The 18,122-nt window shown below is 33.8% G+C and overlaps 2 protein-coding genes across 2 annotated transcripts in view; both read left to right on the forward strand.

Moving 5' to 3' along the window:
• Positions 1 to 10,113, forward strand: part of LOC117112090 (LIM and SH3 domain protein 1-like) — an 11,344-nt gene extending 1,231 nt beyond the window's left edge. Inside the window, exons 2-6 of the mRNA XM_033255140.1 lie at positions 1,993 to 2,087; positions 2,367 to 2,451; positions 3,675 to 3,708; positions 5,932 to 6,101; positions 7,729 to 10,113. Of these exons, the coding sequence (XP_033111031.1) occupies positions 1,993 to 2,087; positions 2,367 to 2,451; positions 3,675 to 3,708; positions 5,932 to 6,101; positions 7,729 to 7,902 (558 nt within the window). The 3' untranslated portion in view covers positions 7,903 to 10,113. The remainder of the gene's footprint in view (positions 1 to 1,992; positions 2,088 to 2,366; positions 2,452 to 3,674; positions 3,709 to 5,931; positions 6,102 to 7,728) is intronic.
• A 2,939-nt stretch (positions 10,114 to 13,052) lies between these two features.
• The window catches only part of LOC117112089 (synaptotagmin-15-like), an 8,691-nt gene continuing 3,621 nt past the window's right edge, over positions 13,053 to 18,122 (forward strand). Inside the window, exons 1-4 of the mRNA XM_033255139.1 lie at positions 13,053 to 13,384; positions 14,029 to 14,188; positions 15,155 to 15,358; positions 17,324 to 17,588. Of these exons, the coding sequence (XP_033111030.1) occupies positions 13,369 to 13,384; positions 14,029 to 14,188; positions 15,155 to 15,358; positions 17,324 to 17,588 (645 nt within the window). The 5' untranslated portion in view covers positions 13,053 to 13,368. The remainder of the gene's footprint in view (positions 13,385 to 14,028; positions 14,189 to 15,154; positions 15,359 to 17,323; positions 17,589 to 18,122) is intronic.

Raw genomic sequence — 18,122 nt, forward strand, 5'->3', positions numbered from 1 at the left:
CCCCCCCCCCCCGCTGTCTCCACCCCTGGTGGGGTTCAGGTGCCTAGGGCCACGGTGGGGTCGGGGGCGAAGCCCCCGAAGCCAGAGCAGTTTTTGTGTTTAATGGGTCTATAATAATGTTATAACAGCAGTTTGGCCTATGTTTTGAAAAAGATCTATGTAATGACAAGGTGGTAATATAATAAAATTAGAAATTATTTTCTGAGAATTGGCATGTTTAAATCACACCGAAAGATATAAAAAAAAAGCTCATCGCATAATCAATATCAATATACACAACACGTTTATTATTATAAAAAAAAAAAAAAAGCTATTCTTCTTTTTCCTCCTCCTCTTCTTCTTCTACTACTTCTTCTTGACTCTCATAATAATAGTACTATTTTACTACATGGCTAAAAAAAGCACAAATACTGTCATTACTACTGATAGGGCCATCGTTAAATTAAGTCAGAGCCCAAAATATAGCATAATTCGAAATTATTATTTTAAGACTTTATAACATAATACATAGCCTACTGATTAATAATAGCTGAGATGCACATTTCTGAATTAATAATCGTTTTTAGTATATTTTACTGAATATTTATTGTCTACAAAATAAAACATGAATTACATGCATCTTTAGAAATACAATTTCTACAATATTATTCTTGTTTTTATGTAGATAAATGTTCGATAAATTCTTTCTTTCATAAAAAAAAAAACAAAAAAAACAAAAAAAAACAAAACAACGAAATTTAGCGTGTCTATTTTCATTCTAATCAATGGCGTTTGTAAACGTGCACGGACGTCATCTTCGAATCCCAGGACTTCCGACGATAAAGCTGGCCTGCCTGCCTAGGTCCGTCCCAGGCCAACCAATAATAATTAACAAAATGTATATTTTTAAATATAGGCCTATGGCGCATCCTGTACATGCACTTCAACTTTACATGCACTTCAACTTTTACAACAAAAGCCTAGGCCTAGTAGGCCTACCTGTAGTATGTTCTACTGTACTTAGGCCTATGCCTACACACACATCTAGATGTGTATAAGAGACAGACTTAACAGAGTAGGCCTACTTTACTACCTGTAGTAGACTGAAGTACAGTTGCATTGCTTGCTTGAATTATGGACTGGGTACGCAGGCCAACCCACATATCTTCTCGGTCTAAGCTAGTACCGCTATGCTTTTTCTAATATCTTTTTTCATACCATAATTACTAAATGATTACCATGTATCCCCTGAACGTAGGGAGGTTTTAAGCAGATCCTTTATCTCCGTCTTCTGTTCATCGAGGACAGACTACCAAATTCTATTTGACAAAAAAGTTTTGTATACCCATATTTAGTCACGAAGTACCTATATATGGTGATGATGTGATGTCATCATGACCATATTTAGGCATGTCACATGTTTTTTTGTTGTCAAAAAAATGTTGATTTCTGGACAAGGTTTAAGACTGTTACTTAATATGTACTGAAGGATATCATGGATTAGCGGCAGGAACTCGTTTTGTCTGTATTTCCTTCTGTTTTTGTCCATGTTTAGAAGTCATGCAGAACTGTACTTATTATGTATTCGCAATGATTCATGAATAATTAGGTGGGTTAGCCAGAGAGCTACTGCATTGGTGGATTCAGGGGGAGAGCCCTCCCCCCACTCCCAAAATAATTTTTTTTAACAGGAGGAAAAAGAAAGTTATATACTCAAATTTTTTTAATTCTGAGAGTGCCATTTCCAACCATAATCATAAATTTTTCTCCTCAGCTGAGGTGGTGAAGACACTTCATCTGTAGACACTTTATCCTCAGTTTTAACATTGCTTTTTACAAATGATCGGTGTCAGGCTATAAAAAACATGGCGTTTTCAAGTCAAAAATGTTTGGTTTGGGGGCTGTACACTACTGATACTATAACTACTAGGGCTTTTAAGATTCAAATATTCCTGTCTATTTGTATTACTTGTATGAATATAAGGGCTAAATTTATTTGTTTGTTCTTTCCAGGTTTGGCATAAAGGGTGCTTTCAATGCGAAACATGTGGCCTGAAGCTGACATTGAAGACCTACAAAGGTTATTCAAAAAAGCCATATTGTAACACGTAAGTTTGTTGTTGTCTGTTGTTGACATTCAATCTTCCATGACATTTTCTAACTCACTGCACTCATGAATATTCATTATTTTGTATAATGTATGCAAGTTTAATAATTTATTTGCATGCTAAGAAATAGTTATTTTTTAATAAGCATTCCATGTCAGTAATACATGGTTATTGGATTGCTAATTATAACTTGTTATATTTCAAATCTATTTGGAAATGTTTCAATCATGAAATAGAATATTTAATTAATTGGTACTGATTAATATTTTTTTTTTTTAGTCATTATCCAACAACCAAATTTACACAAGTGGCAGACACACCTGAAAACAAACGCCTTGCTCAGCAATCAAAGAATCAAAGCCAGGTATGCATACAAAACATTTTGAAAGAAAATCAAAAGTGTCATTTATCAAGGATGGATTTTCAAGTATTGCACTGTGTTTTAATGGTACAACAAGTTCTTGTTGCAGCGTGTCTCAGAGTACGTTGCAACAGCGCCAGAACCAAATAGAGAGAGCAGCTTAGCTGGTGGTAGCCACTGTTTGCTGAACCGTGGAGATCTCTAGGTCTCCAGTTCAATTCCCATCGCTGCCTCTCCTTGTATTTCAGCTGGAGGGCTGAAATGCAAGTTATAGCGTACCATCTTTCGGATGAGACGTTTAAGCTGTTGGTCCCGTGTACATTATGGCCGATATGCATTTTAAAGTACGCAGTACACTAGGGTATTGTTTCCCGGTGTACTGCCCAATCACCACCAGGAGGACTCCACTGGAAATAAGTCTTCTTCAGACTTTTATGGGTTGTCTTTGGTGTTTACCAAAAATAAATTCTGTAATGAGAAATGGAACAAATTCAGAAAGACAAAGTTAAATTTATATGGTATAACCGTGTGTTTAGTGAGGGCTCACTGAATGTCCATCGCTTCCTTAATTTTAAGAAGCTGTGTTATGGGTGGAGATTTGTAGTATACAAGGGCGTAAAAACTACAGAAAAATATCTGATTTTGGGCGCATAAGGTCATTAATAGGCTAACATAAACATACATACGTCATTTGTACGTTATCGTCTAGGTGTATCTTCCGCGAACTAGCAGCTGTTGAGTTGTGATTCTACAATGTACAGTATAACAAAGAAGTTATAAATGCTAGAATATTACCCCGATTTTGACGAGTATACTCGTCCCTGGCACCCTCAGCAATACCCTGTGGGCGAGTATACTCGTCGTTGGCAGCCAAAGTGTTAAGGGCTTTAGGCTTAAGCCAGGCTTGTACTTCACCATCTGATTACCATAATTATTAGAATGTCCACAACGTATTCCTAACCTTCAGAGGTGGGGATAGTTAGCTTCCATCGATCTACAGATAAGTCTGTCTGACATCAGTGGGTTTGCGAGTGCCCCTTTTGCAACCCTGGATGCAGTTGCTACAGAGTGGGATATATTTCATTCATATATGTACATACTGTATGTATGTATGTATACAGTATGTAAGATTTATATGGGGTAATAATGTGAGAATGTTGTACTGTATAGAGGGGTAAGTGTGAATAAATTCTTATTCTATAATATTTAATTTTGTCTTTCTCTAGATCAGTTACACAAGTCAGAGTAAGAAAGCTGTCCGTAAGTTTTAACAAATTTATTTGCTTATCAATGAAGCCTATCGCTCATTTTAGAGTGAGGGTATTTTTTAATTAATTAAAATATAAATGATTAATATATATATATATATTCCTGGCACTTTTTTGATTGGTTAGTTGTCAAGTTTGATTGACATTCAGGATTGTTCAATTGAATACTGTATAAAAAGCATTCAATCTGTTACTCAACTGTTTACATCGCAAGTATACAGTACTTCTAACAACTGCAAGATAGCACCTTCATCAATGACCAAAGGTCGCCATCTATCCTTTTTACCCTTCATACATTGTAAATAATTTCTTTTATCTTCGCCTAGATGCTTTGTACGCAGACCGATCAAATTTACTTTGAAAAAAAAAATTATTTTTATTTATTTCATCCTCTGACAATCTTTCAAAACTTCAGTCTTCTGATCGAAGTATATAGAACTGATTGCTGTTAGCCTTGTTCAGACAGCCTTCCACAACAGACGAACAAATATATGTGCATGTTACGTAGGACAAGTTTGCACACGATGCTTACCCAGAGCATTGTCCTTTTTATATCAAAGTTAGTACAAAACTTAGAAGTAACTATGCAAATTTTCCGGAAGTGGTAATTGCCACTTTTGTTGTCTCGCTCAGCAGCACAAATTCTTGAAATTGTTAAACAATTATGAAAACATCGTGTCTACAAAGGTTTACACACTCAGGAAATGATGTTGTGGCACTGATTTGTAGGTAATTATCTTCTGAAAATATTTGGAGGTCATGATAAAAGCTCAGAAGCAAGTGCATACTACACAGCGCTGCTCTGTGCACGTATTCCATACATTCCTTGTGCACGCAAAAGTAGCACAATTTTTCATGAAATTTCTTTGAAGTGAATTGTCTATAAGAAGTTAACCCAAAGGTCAGGCACTACTTAGAGCTTACAAGAAGTACTGTAAATTGCTACTTTACTCTTAACTCATCTGAACATAACTATATATATATATATATACTATATATACTATATATATATATATACATACACGATATATATACATACACTGTATATATATATATATATATATATTATATATATACTATATACATACACGATATATATACATACACTGTATATATATATATATATATATATTATATATATACTATATACATACACGATATATATACATACACTGTATATATATATATATATATATATTATATATATACTATATACATACACGATATATATACATACACTGTATATATATATATATATATATATTATATATATACTATATACATACACGATATATATACATACACTGTATATATATATATATATATATATTATATATATACTATATACATACACGATATATATACATACACTGTATATATATATATATATATATATTATATATATACTATATACATACACGATATATATACATACACTGTATATATATATATATATATATATTATATATATACTAGTGGGAAACAATGGCTGGATCTCAGTAGAGATACAAAAATGATAAGCAACAGCTAAAAAGTAACCGTAAGTAAACAGCCAGAAATAGAACCAGAGCTTTTGGACAACACTAGTCCTTCCTCAGTGGCGAGTGGGTGAGGGTAGAAAAAGCTAGATGGTATAAAGTGAGAATTCCATGCAAGCATGATTGGAAACAATAGGCTGGGTGAGATTAGAATAAACAGCCTAAACAAGTAAACAGGAAGGCCAAAACTAAACTTTAGAGGCAAGCCTCAATAAATAAGCCAAATGATTTATCCAGAATAAATTGAAATGCCATTGGTTTAATTTGTTTTACTGGGAGAACATTCCTAATATTGAGTCCAAATGGTGTGGTTGTTTTAAGTAAAAGTTCCCAGTGATTCTCTTTATCTTTGCGATTTTTGTCGCTCCAACTGGCATTGTGGTCAATAGATAGATATATATGTATATATATACACTGTATAGATAGATAGATATATATAGAGAGAGAGAGAGAGCATGATGTAATCCATGTGTATTCCTTAGATACATAACTCAATGAAAAAGACGATGAGAAGACGTCTTGGTAGACTTGGAACACAAAATTTATTCAAAACATGGAAAAAATATGAAAAAATCTTGTGTTCCAAGTCTACCAAGTCCATCTCATCGTCTTTTTCACATAAAGCTTGATAGTGTCTGCAGAGTTTAATGCCCAAATTATTATGTGTACTTTTTCAGCATTACCTTCATCGCCGTCTTCAGCTCCTCCTCCAATCCGAGGATACCAACCACCAGAACCAGCATACCCACAGCCACCCCGGGAGCCCGACCCGGTTCCATACCAGCAACCGCTGCCCTCTATTGTTCATGAACCACTGCCTCCGGTGCCACCTCAATCCTCAAATCAGGTTAGCATAATAGTTTTTTAATAGGTTGAACTGTCATCTCTGAAGTTACCTTTTAAGAGGCGGGTCATGTATTAATATTCTGTTTCCTCTTAGAACCCCTTCCTTCAGAACACCCCTTTTCAGGGGACATGCCTATTAAAAAGACACTTTTCTGCGAAACAAAGGAAAATATTTTTTTATCTATTAAGGGGACACCCCTAAAAGGGGACAGGGACATTTTCTGTGTGTGCCAAATGATCAATCAATACATATTTAACCCATATTAATAGTAATGGTTGGAAACTTGTACTGTATAGCGCATAAATTACGTGATCGCTATGTGCTGTACAGAAAACAAAAAAACAAAATCTATTCTTGTGGGTCGTCTAATCTCTCTACTCATAAACCAATTTATAATGTCAACCACCTGGGGATTTCTTTTTCTTTGTTTTTCATCTACTGTTATATAGAATTCTAATCAATACCATAACATGCACTCTCATTTCTAAGTCGTTATTCATGATACATGCATCGAATAGAAAGCTCATTGTTTAAAAAAGAAAGATTTTGTCATAGCATTGCATCATGAAATAATATTGGGAACATGTATCGTTGTTTTGTGTATTTGCATTGCAAATTATTGCTATAAATTTGTTCTAATTTTACTCTTAATTCTTATGTCAATAAATATAAAATTACAAAAAATAAATATTTGTTGTATGAAAACATGCCAAAAACAATTTCACGTTTTTGGTTAGTGCACCCTGAATAGGAAACCACTATTCGGGAGACATCCCTATTAAGGGGACGCTTTTTTTGGTCCTGAAGGTGCGCTGTTAAATGGGGTTCTACTGTATTTCAATTCATTGCATTTTTATGTATTGGGATTACAAAATTTATTGGCAAAATGGGGATCTGTTGGTCCCACCCCTGCATCAACTACCTATATATGGTCATAATGTGATGTCATCATGACCATATTTAGGTATCTCTCATGTTTTTGTCAAATAAAATTTGATAGGTTTCACAAAGCTTTATACAAAAAAATATATACCTGAATTCGGACTCTACCTCCACTTCTTTATTCCTTTAATTTAATCTCCCTTTTTGTCTCTAACTTTACGCATCAGAAAAAGATTCGGAAAATAGTGTATGGTGCATCAACCCAAAAATCTCAATAGTAACCACATTGTTTTGTGTTCGTCTGTGTTGAAAAGTGATTTTTTGTCCTTAAAGATGACGATAATGATCAACAATAAAAATCTAAAAAGCAATTGTTCATATAAAAAATAAAAGAAATAAGAGAAGTTTCCATATTAACTCGATTCGATAATGATTTATCTTGTATACGATAAAAAGTATTTTCACATATTAAATCAATCTTCACAAATCAATCTTCACAAATCGTAGTAGTAAAAACGATTTTATCGTTTATCCATGATTTTGACCTAATTTTATTTGATTTGTGAAATTATTTTTTGTATTGTATATGCGATAAATTGTTATTGAATCGTGCTAGCGTGGAAACTCCTTATTTCTTTTATTTTGTATATGAACAATTGCTTCTTGGCTTTTTATCGTTGATCGTTATCGTCATAGTGTAAACAGACCTTAATACATAACAATTTGCATTTATTATTCTTCGTAGGCAAAGTATCAAGCTCTATACGATTACGCTGCTGCTGATGATGACGAGGTGTCGTTTGCCGAAGGAGATTATATCATTGAAGTGACCGTTATTGATGACGGTTGGATGGAAGGTAGAGTACAGCGAACAGGCCAGTACGGAATGCTTCCATCAAACTATGTCGAGAAGGTTTAATTATTTTTTTTTAACATTAACCCCTTTCATATTTTTTAGTAACATTAACGGTAGAGCATTTGATAGACTATTTGATAGGATTTCCTGAGATGAAAGGTTATCTCATAGCTATTTCCTATGTCGTGCTCAACCAATGTTCAATATAAATAATCTAGTTTCTTTGGTCGTATAAATTGTAACTCATAATTCTGTATAGAGCATAATATGCACACACAAAAATTGACATATTTTACCATATTTGTGTTATCAATTAACCAATGGCATTAATTAATCAATGTATCACATACCTATCTGTATTTTATTTTATTTTTATTTTTTTTTGTACATTACAGTGTAGTAGCTTAAATGTAGCTGAAAAACCCGCACTGTGGCATAGTTACCTACGCACTCCTTTAGGCAAACTAGGTGTACACTACATTATATCTATCGGGTAGTTAAAGCTTTGTCTTAACACTATTATCAAATTTTATGTGCCAAGTAACTGTAAAATTGCCAATATTTGGGTGTAATATATCACACCATCATGCCCAAATTTGTCAAGTGTGGACAAAGTTTTGTATCAATAATCACCAACTAAATACTGGTTATTTTTTTATGAGCCTTTTATGTGTATAATTTGTTTCATCCAGTTTTGGTGTATTATGTTAATCATTAATAAGGTTTACTGTATAAACTGGTGCAACTAAATACGATCATCATTTGGTCTATCATACATATTTTTAAATTGGTTTCTTAATTTTTATTTGACAATATTCTTTGCTAAATCTCATAATTATGAGTATGTCTATTAAAGTTAGGTCTTTTTGGGTTCTTAAGTTTTTCTTTAAGGCTGTGGATATATTTAATATTGTCATTTAAACGTATGATAAATTGATCGGATTATGTCAAATCAGTTCGCGTATGCACATACTCTCGGCTTAAATTGTCATTCTTATTTGTGCTAGTATTTTGTACTTAAATTTTTAGCTTATAGGCGCACTATGCGAATAGGGCTTTGCCACTCAACTATGTTTTGTTTCATCCCTAATAACGTAGCGACTACTGCAGGGCAGTTGCTTAAGAATGCACACCTATCATAAAAACTGGGGCTGAAAATATTTATACTCCCTGGCCGGTACATGTCTCAGTACTTATCCCAGTACAATCAGCTTAGTAATAGTCGCTCTAACGTCTGGGCCACATAGCTCAGCCTAGGTTTAATTTGAGAGAATTGGGGATGAATTTGACCCTCAGATAGTCAAAATTACAGAATTGCCATATGGCCTAGCTTAAGTAGGCCTAGATTAGTGGCTCCTTATAAAGTATTTGTCGCACTGAAAATTTCTAAGATACACACCACCAGCACCACCACCACCAAGAATGACTAGCCGAGGGCGTGTGCATGCATGTGCAATTCGGCTTGATTCCTCCGTTTATGATGACGTTATCCACAGTACTTTTACTCAATTGGGGAAATGTACAAGTGTTAAAATCCACTCCATTTTAATATGTATATATACGGTAGCACTTGCAAAACATGTACTGGAAAGGTTACTAGATCATGTACTTTCCATGTAGGAATTTTACCCAATGTTACTCAATGGGGATTTAGTTAAGGATAAATATAACAAAAGAATTGATGATTTAGCGAATATGCTCATAAAAGGGCTGCAGAAATTGCACGTTGAAGAAGGGTAAAAATTGTGAATAAATAATATAAATAATCATGTTAAAAATAATAAAAAATAGGTATATCACCTCATTTGGAATTCTTCATATTAAGTTATTTTCATTTTAGAAAGCAATGTTCCCCTTAAAATTATTGTAATACGGTATGTAGAATAATGAGTAACAGTGAATTAATTACATTAAATTCTGTGTTTTTTAACATATTTTTTTGAAGAAACTTGTATTACTTATCCATTTGATTATTTACAATGATCTATTTTTGATATGTATATTTTTTACAATGTTTAGTTTTGTTTGTAGCAGTTGTCTACATGATTACCTTTAATACTGGACCGAGCTTTGCTAAATTTTTGTTTTTATATGATGGATTTTTTATAGAATAAATCTTGTTTATTATCATTATGCTATAAGGAACCATATATGCTTTGATGTAAAAATGGTTTATGTACTAAAAGGGATGGGTCCAAATCATGTCTTTCACATCAAAAACGTTGTAATAAAACTATAAGGATGAGAATAAATTCTGTCTATGCACTCTACAAATTTTTTTGGTGAATGTGTCTTTGCACTTTATTGTATAAAAATGATTTATATATTTGGTCTGTAATGAAATTAAATATATTGAAGGCAGTGATTATCTTGTAGGTTGCACTCCAACTTGAAAGCATATTTGAATTTATGGCCATCAAAATATACACTTTGGCAAATTAATACATTGAATTACTTGTACACAACTGTTGGACATCTTCGAATAAAAGACAGATAAAGTACGCTTTTTACCCAGCCAATTGAAGGATCTTTACTGCACAATTCCAGGCATAACATTATTAGTTCTAATTTTCAATTAAAAGTTATTATTAACGTACTTAAATGCAGTTAAACTTGCCTAAGCCGACTTGCCTAACTCAAATAATTTCTTTAAGTCAATCTTATTTACATGCTAAATTGTTGTGTTAACGATCTGTAAGTCGTATTTTTATTTAAGTTAAACAATTTTTCAATGCCACTTTGGATTTGACTTAAGCAAGTTCAACTGTATAAAAATTAGTTTGATTTTTCAAATGTTACTTTACATTATTTATTTGTTTTTATAGTGCCTTTCTCTTCAGAAATGCGGCGCCTATTAGAGAGAGTTACATTTTTAATCATGCCTTTGCATTTGTGCCTAATCCTGCAGACATTTTGAAAGTTCACCCAGATGTATATATTGCTTTTATTCAACTGAAAACGTGTACTGTGTACACAAAAGCTGTGTTAATAGAAATTACAACTAGTTCCAGTGTGGCAATTGTACTTTCTTCTGCACCACACTTATTTTTAGAAAAGTGATGTGCAAACATTATCTACATTGAAAACGAAACCACAAATCAGTAATAGGAACAATAATAATGTCATTAGGCCGCTCATTATCTTTTTTTCAAAAGTCCAAGTAGCAGCGAAGGAAACCAATAAAATGAAGAGGAGTGAATGACGTTAAAGGTCAGTATGTCGTTTTTCAACATGGTGAAAGCCAGCTGAACCAGGGAAGGTGTAGTTCAAAAAATTGAACGTGCTCACACGATTTCCTAACGAGTCGAGATAAAAAGCGGTGCCATTATCCACAATAGCTAGGCCTATACTTACGGTGCTTTGAAAGTTGAGTTTGTAATTACAGTACCCTAATATACATCTTTAAAGTAATGGGTCATTATGCTGTGAAATGTAAAAACTATATGGTGGGATAAATATCAATGGTTTTGGGGGTTTTTTCTATCCTATATGCATCAATAATTTGATAAATTCCGGTTGTCCAGGAACAATATAGGCAATATTGTGAATTTCTGATGGAAAACATGTTATCCTGGATCTTAAATAATGTGAATTCTATTATGGGTCTAGATGCATTTCCGTATCGTTTTTCTACGTCCGTTTCCTGACGTTAGTAATTGGAGCAATTCCCGTGAACATAGTGGTGACGTAGGAACTCGGAAATTATGAAAGACCTTGCACATGGCGCACCTTTTTGCGTAAATTTAAGAGGTTTTATAGAAGTTTTATACGATTGAATAACAGCATTAAATATTACATGAAATGGTGTCGTATGTAGCACGAAGTTGGAGTTCTCAATTTTTAAATCAAGTACTCTTAAACGAAACTTTGAAAAGGACAATGTGTAAAAAATCTGCCAAATTATCGTTTATATATCCTTAAGGTTTTTCTTTTTTTCTTCTTTTTTTTTTTTTGCAATTCCTAAAATAAATCTAGAAAATCTGTGTGAAATTTAAAAATAGGCCCGGTTTAACAATTCACCAAGAAAGAACCTATAGCGATGATTCACTCTCTGGACTTCAAAATGTTTCTGTCTAATATTTATTATAAATTTTTATTTTATTAGATTTATATAAATTGCACATATCCAGAAAACTGTTGAATCATTGAATACAGAATCAATCATACACAACGTGCCACCTCCTCCCATCCCCGGACAACATTCGTGTAATGAGCACTTTCTGATTCCGTGTCCAAATTATTCACCTCCTCCCAGGTACCCATTTAATATACTCCTGGATTAAGAGAGGCAAATGCAGCTAAAGTGTCTTGCGTCTTGCCCAAACACACAAGTAGTGTGACGAGCACAGGTCTCGAACCCCCGACCTTCCGATTGAACTTTCATCGCCCTACACGCTGCGCCATAATCCTCTAATAGAAGTGGACAACTAACTTTCTGATTTAGAAATGTTTGTTGGAAATGTAAAAATTTAATGCTCTGTCCAGATTGTCAAATTTGCTTTGACAAAAAAATATTGATTGCCCATATATAGTCATGATATGCCTATATATGGTCATGATGTGATGTCATCATGACCATTTTTAGGCATGTAACATGTTTTTGTGAAATCAAATTTGATAGCCTGAACATTGCTTAAGTGTTTACTCAGCTGAAGTTATTCAATTGAGAACGCATTATTATTAGCTTTGTAAATGTTGATTTGTCTCCTAATATTGATTAGCGATCTCACCCGAAGTTATGTATCAATTGGTTTACATACACGCGATGTGTTCATTATAATATAGAAAAACAAAATGTGACTTTCTTTCTTGCGGGCAAGTAGACACTTTCCTATCATCTCTATAATAGTACTTGTAAGAGTAAATCCGGTTGGAGGAATGATGGGATACCCGTCATTGCGTCATGAGCTAAATATAGAAATGTATATCAAGTAGTGCCGTATATACTTATATAATACAGTAATAATGTGAATGATAACAATAATAATATAGGGCCACAATAATAATAATAATTTGCAGGCTTTACTGAAACGGTAACCAATATGGCTGCGTCATCAAATGTTTAGTCAATCCGGCCCCCTACCGTAGCATATCTTCACAACGTAGGCCACCTATGCTTTTTACACGAATCAATGATCATATTCCGCTCTTATATATATATGTTTTAGGCAGAAATGACGATAATGAACATTACGTATTCGTATAAACTCCCTAATAATAATAAGAATTAATATCGATAATATTACAATATTAATATTAATAATACAGTAATGTAGGACAATATATACATACTACCAAACACCATTGTAGATACATTTCTAAAAATATCTCGGATATCAGATGCGCTCTGTATCAACAGCTGGAGGTAAGTTGCCATAGCTACGCGCTTCATATGAATATGCCCTCATTGTCAATACAACATGTATTATATATCCCAGTGTGTAACTGTCACTCGAATTACTTAAAACTCAGATATTATGGTCTTCACTGCCACACCGAGCTCCGATATAATATTTCCGTTGCGTCCTGATGATTATGGTTGTCCGTAAGTAGGCCACTATTCTTTTCCTCTCGCCGGGCGTACACTTCTTGAAAACTTTTAACTGTAGTCGTTTGCAGGAATTAGTGGGTTTCAATTCTGAAAGCAATTGTTGCTAATATGTTTTATGTTTTTTTCTGTCGAGTTAATTACTTCAACAAAATAACAATATCATGATTTGAATTTCTTATTTTTTTACTTTCAATTAAAAAAAAAAAAAAAACGAGTTGTATAGCTTGGTGGTTAAGATGCTTGCCTGCTAATCCTAGTATACTGGGTTCAATTCCTGTCACAGCAGGACTTTTACTAGTTCAAAGCACCGTTCTGTAAGTGGCGAGTGTACTGTCCGATCTTCTTATCGTGTCCAGACACATGCTAGATACTTTTTTTCAGCCAGAGCTGGACAGAGTTTCTAGCACAATCATTGTATTCTGTCAGTGATTCAAGTAGACTTGTTCTTGTGTTTGGCGGTGGTAGAATTAACGTTATCTAGGGCCAAGACAAGGAGGCTTCTATACCATGACAAAGTAAAAGTACAATAAAACTCTTTTAGATAAGTGGCATATTAGTCGCTGTTTGACGAACAAATTGAATTTAAATAACCAAAAATAGAATTATTTATAATCAATTCATGTACTTTCTTTTCACAGCTTTAATCTATATTGTGCCGCCAGTAACTTGTGCTATCGTCTCCGTGTTATTTCTCCTATTTGTTTACGTCATATTGCGTTGGAATAGGCGAGGAGATAATGACGAATTTATGAACCAGGAAATCATATTGAAACAAGCGCTCATGTCAACCACTGAAATGTAAGTGTTCTTAAGTTCACAAAATATTACTATAAGTGTCCATTATCAAATACAAATGGCTTAAATCCGCGATTAAAGTCTTTAACTCTAAAATGAAAGAAAAATCGAGATCTAATTCGTGTCGGTAATTGACAGATGGGCCTACATGTTCAATATGAAAATAGAAATGACCGGCCTTTTCTACCGGATTGTGTGTCAAACAAAAAACGTTACGTTTTTGTTGGTATTAGCTTTTAAATACGAAATATGGATTTTATTGTGTTTTATGTAATTTTGATAATTTGTGTTGATCATCTCATACCAATATTGCTTTACATATAGGCCTATGTATTTAGTCCTGTGTAAAATTGCTCCACTTTAATTTATTTAATGTTAAAATAATACAGTGGTGGCGCCAGAATTTGCCCGACGGGGGATCCGAGGACTCGACAAGGGTGGTGGTGGGGGTGGTAAGTTGGGTTGATGTCCCCTACGAAAATCTTGTGGAGGTGTTCGAGCATCGCTCAAAATCTCTCGAAAGTGTTCCAGGGGGCGAATTTCAAAAGATATGACAATTTAGAGGTTTCAAGGGCTTTTAATCGATTTCAGAGTCTACTGACGATACATGTACATTTTTTTTCTCTCAGACTAATTGTGGATTTCACAACGACGTAGGGGAGGGGGAAGCTTTCCCCCAGCTGGCGACACTCCCGAGATAATAGCAAATACCCTAAAACGTTTATATTCAATTAGATTTTTTCTACGTTCTCTGAATCATGTTTGTAAATCATTGTCGTTATCATCATCATGGGACAAATATTATCCACATTGAATCTTCGTATATATATATATATGTCGGGGTTCATACGTGACATATTACATAATGTCAGTTATGAATAAGTGTAGGTCTAAATATTTATGTACATTTTTGATATTAGGGTCATAAATTATATTTGTTTAAACTTACAAATGTTATTTATTTTCTAGCGTTAAAAATGTTGGAACTGATTATCTGAAGCTTCCTTCAAACGGCCTGTCGCGGTCAAGTTCCTCAAGCTCATTCCTTGACAACAGTCCAATTGAGTTCACGCTGCCAACCAATGAGGTCAGAATAAAGCTATGCGACTCATGCGTTGATGGGTGCCATAACCATCAGCATGACATAGGAGAGATTGAACCGATGCTTTATCAGTAAGTAGCCTGTGCACGAAGGCTGTATTGAGTAGTTTGCAGTGTCGCTTATAACTGGAGACATATTTTTAACAAAACTGTCAGCGCCTTGACTTGAGACGGTTTTATTGGGGAAGGCGCTCTACAATACTACCGTACCATAAGTAGCTTTTTGTTTGTTCAAGGGCTGGCCTGATACGATTATTTGTTCCTATGTTTTTGCACTGTTTCCATCATTTAATTAATTTATATTGATATTACGTCCAGTGTTACATAGCACTCTATGATGTATGTATTGTGTACTCGTGCGAATAGCGCCCCATCTAATTTGAATAAGCGCCGCCCCAATATCATGTGATTTTTTTTAGAAAGTCAATAATCCAATCAATCCTGGGACCAGCGTGACCACTGCTTGGGTATTTACCCAAGATCTTGGGTATTTTGACTTGGTCTTGGGTTCTTGGGTATTCCGTTCAAATCCTTGGGTATTTTATTTTTACTAAGAAAATATTTAAATATTTTTGTCATAGAGGAAGAATTAAGAAGTAACAAAGTATATTTCAGTCCATTCAATTTAAGCAAAATTCAACGAAGTGCACATAACACTGTTAATTGCTATAAACATGGGTTCAGAATTGTTTATTTGTGATTTGCGTTGCCATTGATCTTACCTAATTAATGCATTCATAATAAAACTTGATCACTGATCTACTGATAACACTGGCCGACTGAGGGCATATTTTTCTATCTGTATTAACACCTCATGAATATTAATTTTAATAATTAACACAAACAATTACAATTAAAAAAAAAATTGGTTTATAGATTAAACTAAAGGGAAACTATACATGCGAAAAACACGTATTTTTCAAATTTTAATGCATTTTCAGGAAGCTTGGGTAATTTTGGGCAATTTTTGCTGAATCTTGGGTAATTTCGACCAAGTCATTGGGTATATCAAAAATTGTGAGTAGTCACGCTGCCTGGGACTGTGATTGGCATGATTTCAGCTGTGGAGTGGATTCACATTTTCTTCTTATGTCAATTTCAAAATGAGGCTATTTCTCCTGGACATATGTGAGCTCACTGAACAGTATCTTTCCAACGTTCCTCTTCTTACTTGTCTAGTCCTACTTCCCTTTTTCTTTTCCCTACAATTTGCACCTATGCACGTTTTCATCTGAGTTTGCAAGAAACCCTGCAATGATAATGCTGAATCTCATTCGGCAGATGCCAACAAGCTTACCACCTCCGCCACCACCACCAATATTTACTCTCAGCATTCTTGTCATGAGCCATGCTCTCTGGACAATTATCTTTTCACCAGAACCATTTGTTTATCTTTGGTTTCCAGATGTCCTTTTATAGGCATAATTGTTTTATTCAAAAATTTCCCCTTGAATTGTTCAAGTTCCCATAAAAACCCCTCAATTTTCACAAGCGCCCCTTTAATTTCCACTCTGTTTTCATAAGCGCTCCATTTGAATAAACACCCCTCAAAAAGTGCAAAAAAATATTTAAGCGTCCGGGTGCATATCCGCACGAGTACGGTATACGAAGCCCGAAACTGTTGTGTTCGTTTCTAATATATTGTATAGGCCTACCTACGTGTTTTCGTCTTGTTAACTATGATTTTTGCCGATGAAGACTCAACACTTAATGTAGGCTATATAATATAATGAGTTTCCACAAAGTACACTCACATATATAATATATATATATATATATAATATATATATACAGTATATATATGTATATATAGGCCTATATCTATATGTATATATATATATATATATATATATTACTAAATATATTTATATATACTTATTTGTTTATATATATATGTGTAAATATTCAATTTTATTCTCATAGGCCTATATATATATGTGTGTGTGTGTAGTAGTAGTTTATATTTATATATATATATGTATATCTTTTGTTATTAATTATCTTATAGAAATTACTTTCAAGACTTTGTTTTATCAGATTTTCTGATGACGATCATCAAGACAGTGCATTGCCGCCAAGTTCGACCGGACGGCTTTGGTTTGCAGTTATATATGATCCGACAGTTGAGCAGCTTATCGTAAACTTAGCAAACATTACTTATCCCCCTTGCAAATCCAGGAGAAATTCATCACGTGATGTATTTGTCAGCTTATTCGTTCATCCGGACTTTGAAAATCACAGACAATCGAAAATAAGACGAAAGAGTAAGACGCCATCATGGAACGAAGAGTTTGTTTTCCAGGTAAGCGGAGTAGTATAATTGTTGCAAATAAGTCTGTTTTCTTTCTTTGAATTGATTTCACTATTAATCTTGGTTCGTGAACTCAATAAACTACTTTGGGCAATACTAGACAACTCTTTCAAGAGTTTTTATTTATTTATTTATCATCAAAGAAAGGTAAATTAAGTGTTCGAATAAAGGATATGATAGTATATCGTGTAGCATAGCTCTCAGCGAATGTTGTCCTATAAAAAAAAAAAACATATATTGTGTTAATAAAATTACTCCGACGGGATTCGAACCTGCAAACTTCCGTTGCCAAGGCGAGCTTAACAACCATTAGGCCACAGAGGCTTCACGGTCAGATTTAAATAACCGCCAGGTACATTCTTTTACGTAATAATAATAATATTAATAACAGTGCTCAAATAGGAACATGTAATAATTACATCAAGCATAGCTCATCAATGACAAGTACCTTTATCCCAGTTGTATGGAAAAAGTGTCTTTATATATATGTATATATATATATATATATATATATATATATGTGAC

This window comes from Anneissia japonica, unplaced genomic scaffold, assembly GCF_011630105.1.
Source record: "Anneissia japonica isolate Jap-2015-1 unplaced genomic scaffold, ASM1163010v1 scaffold3934_len446420_cov169, whole genome shotgun sequence".
Lineage (NCBI taxonomy): Eukaryota > Metazoa > Echinodermata > Crinoidea > Comatulida > Comatulidae > Anneissia > Anneissia japonica.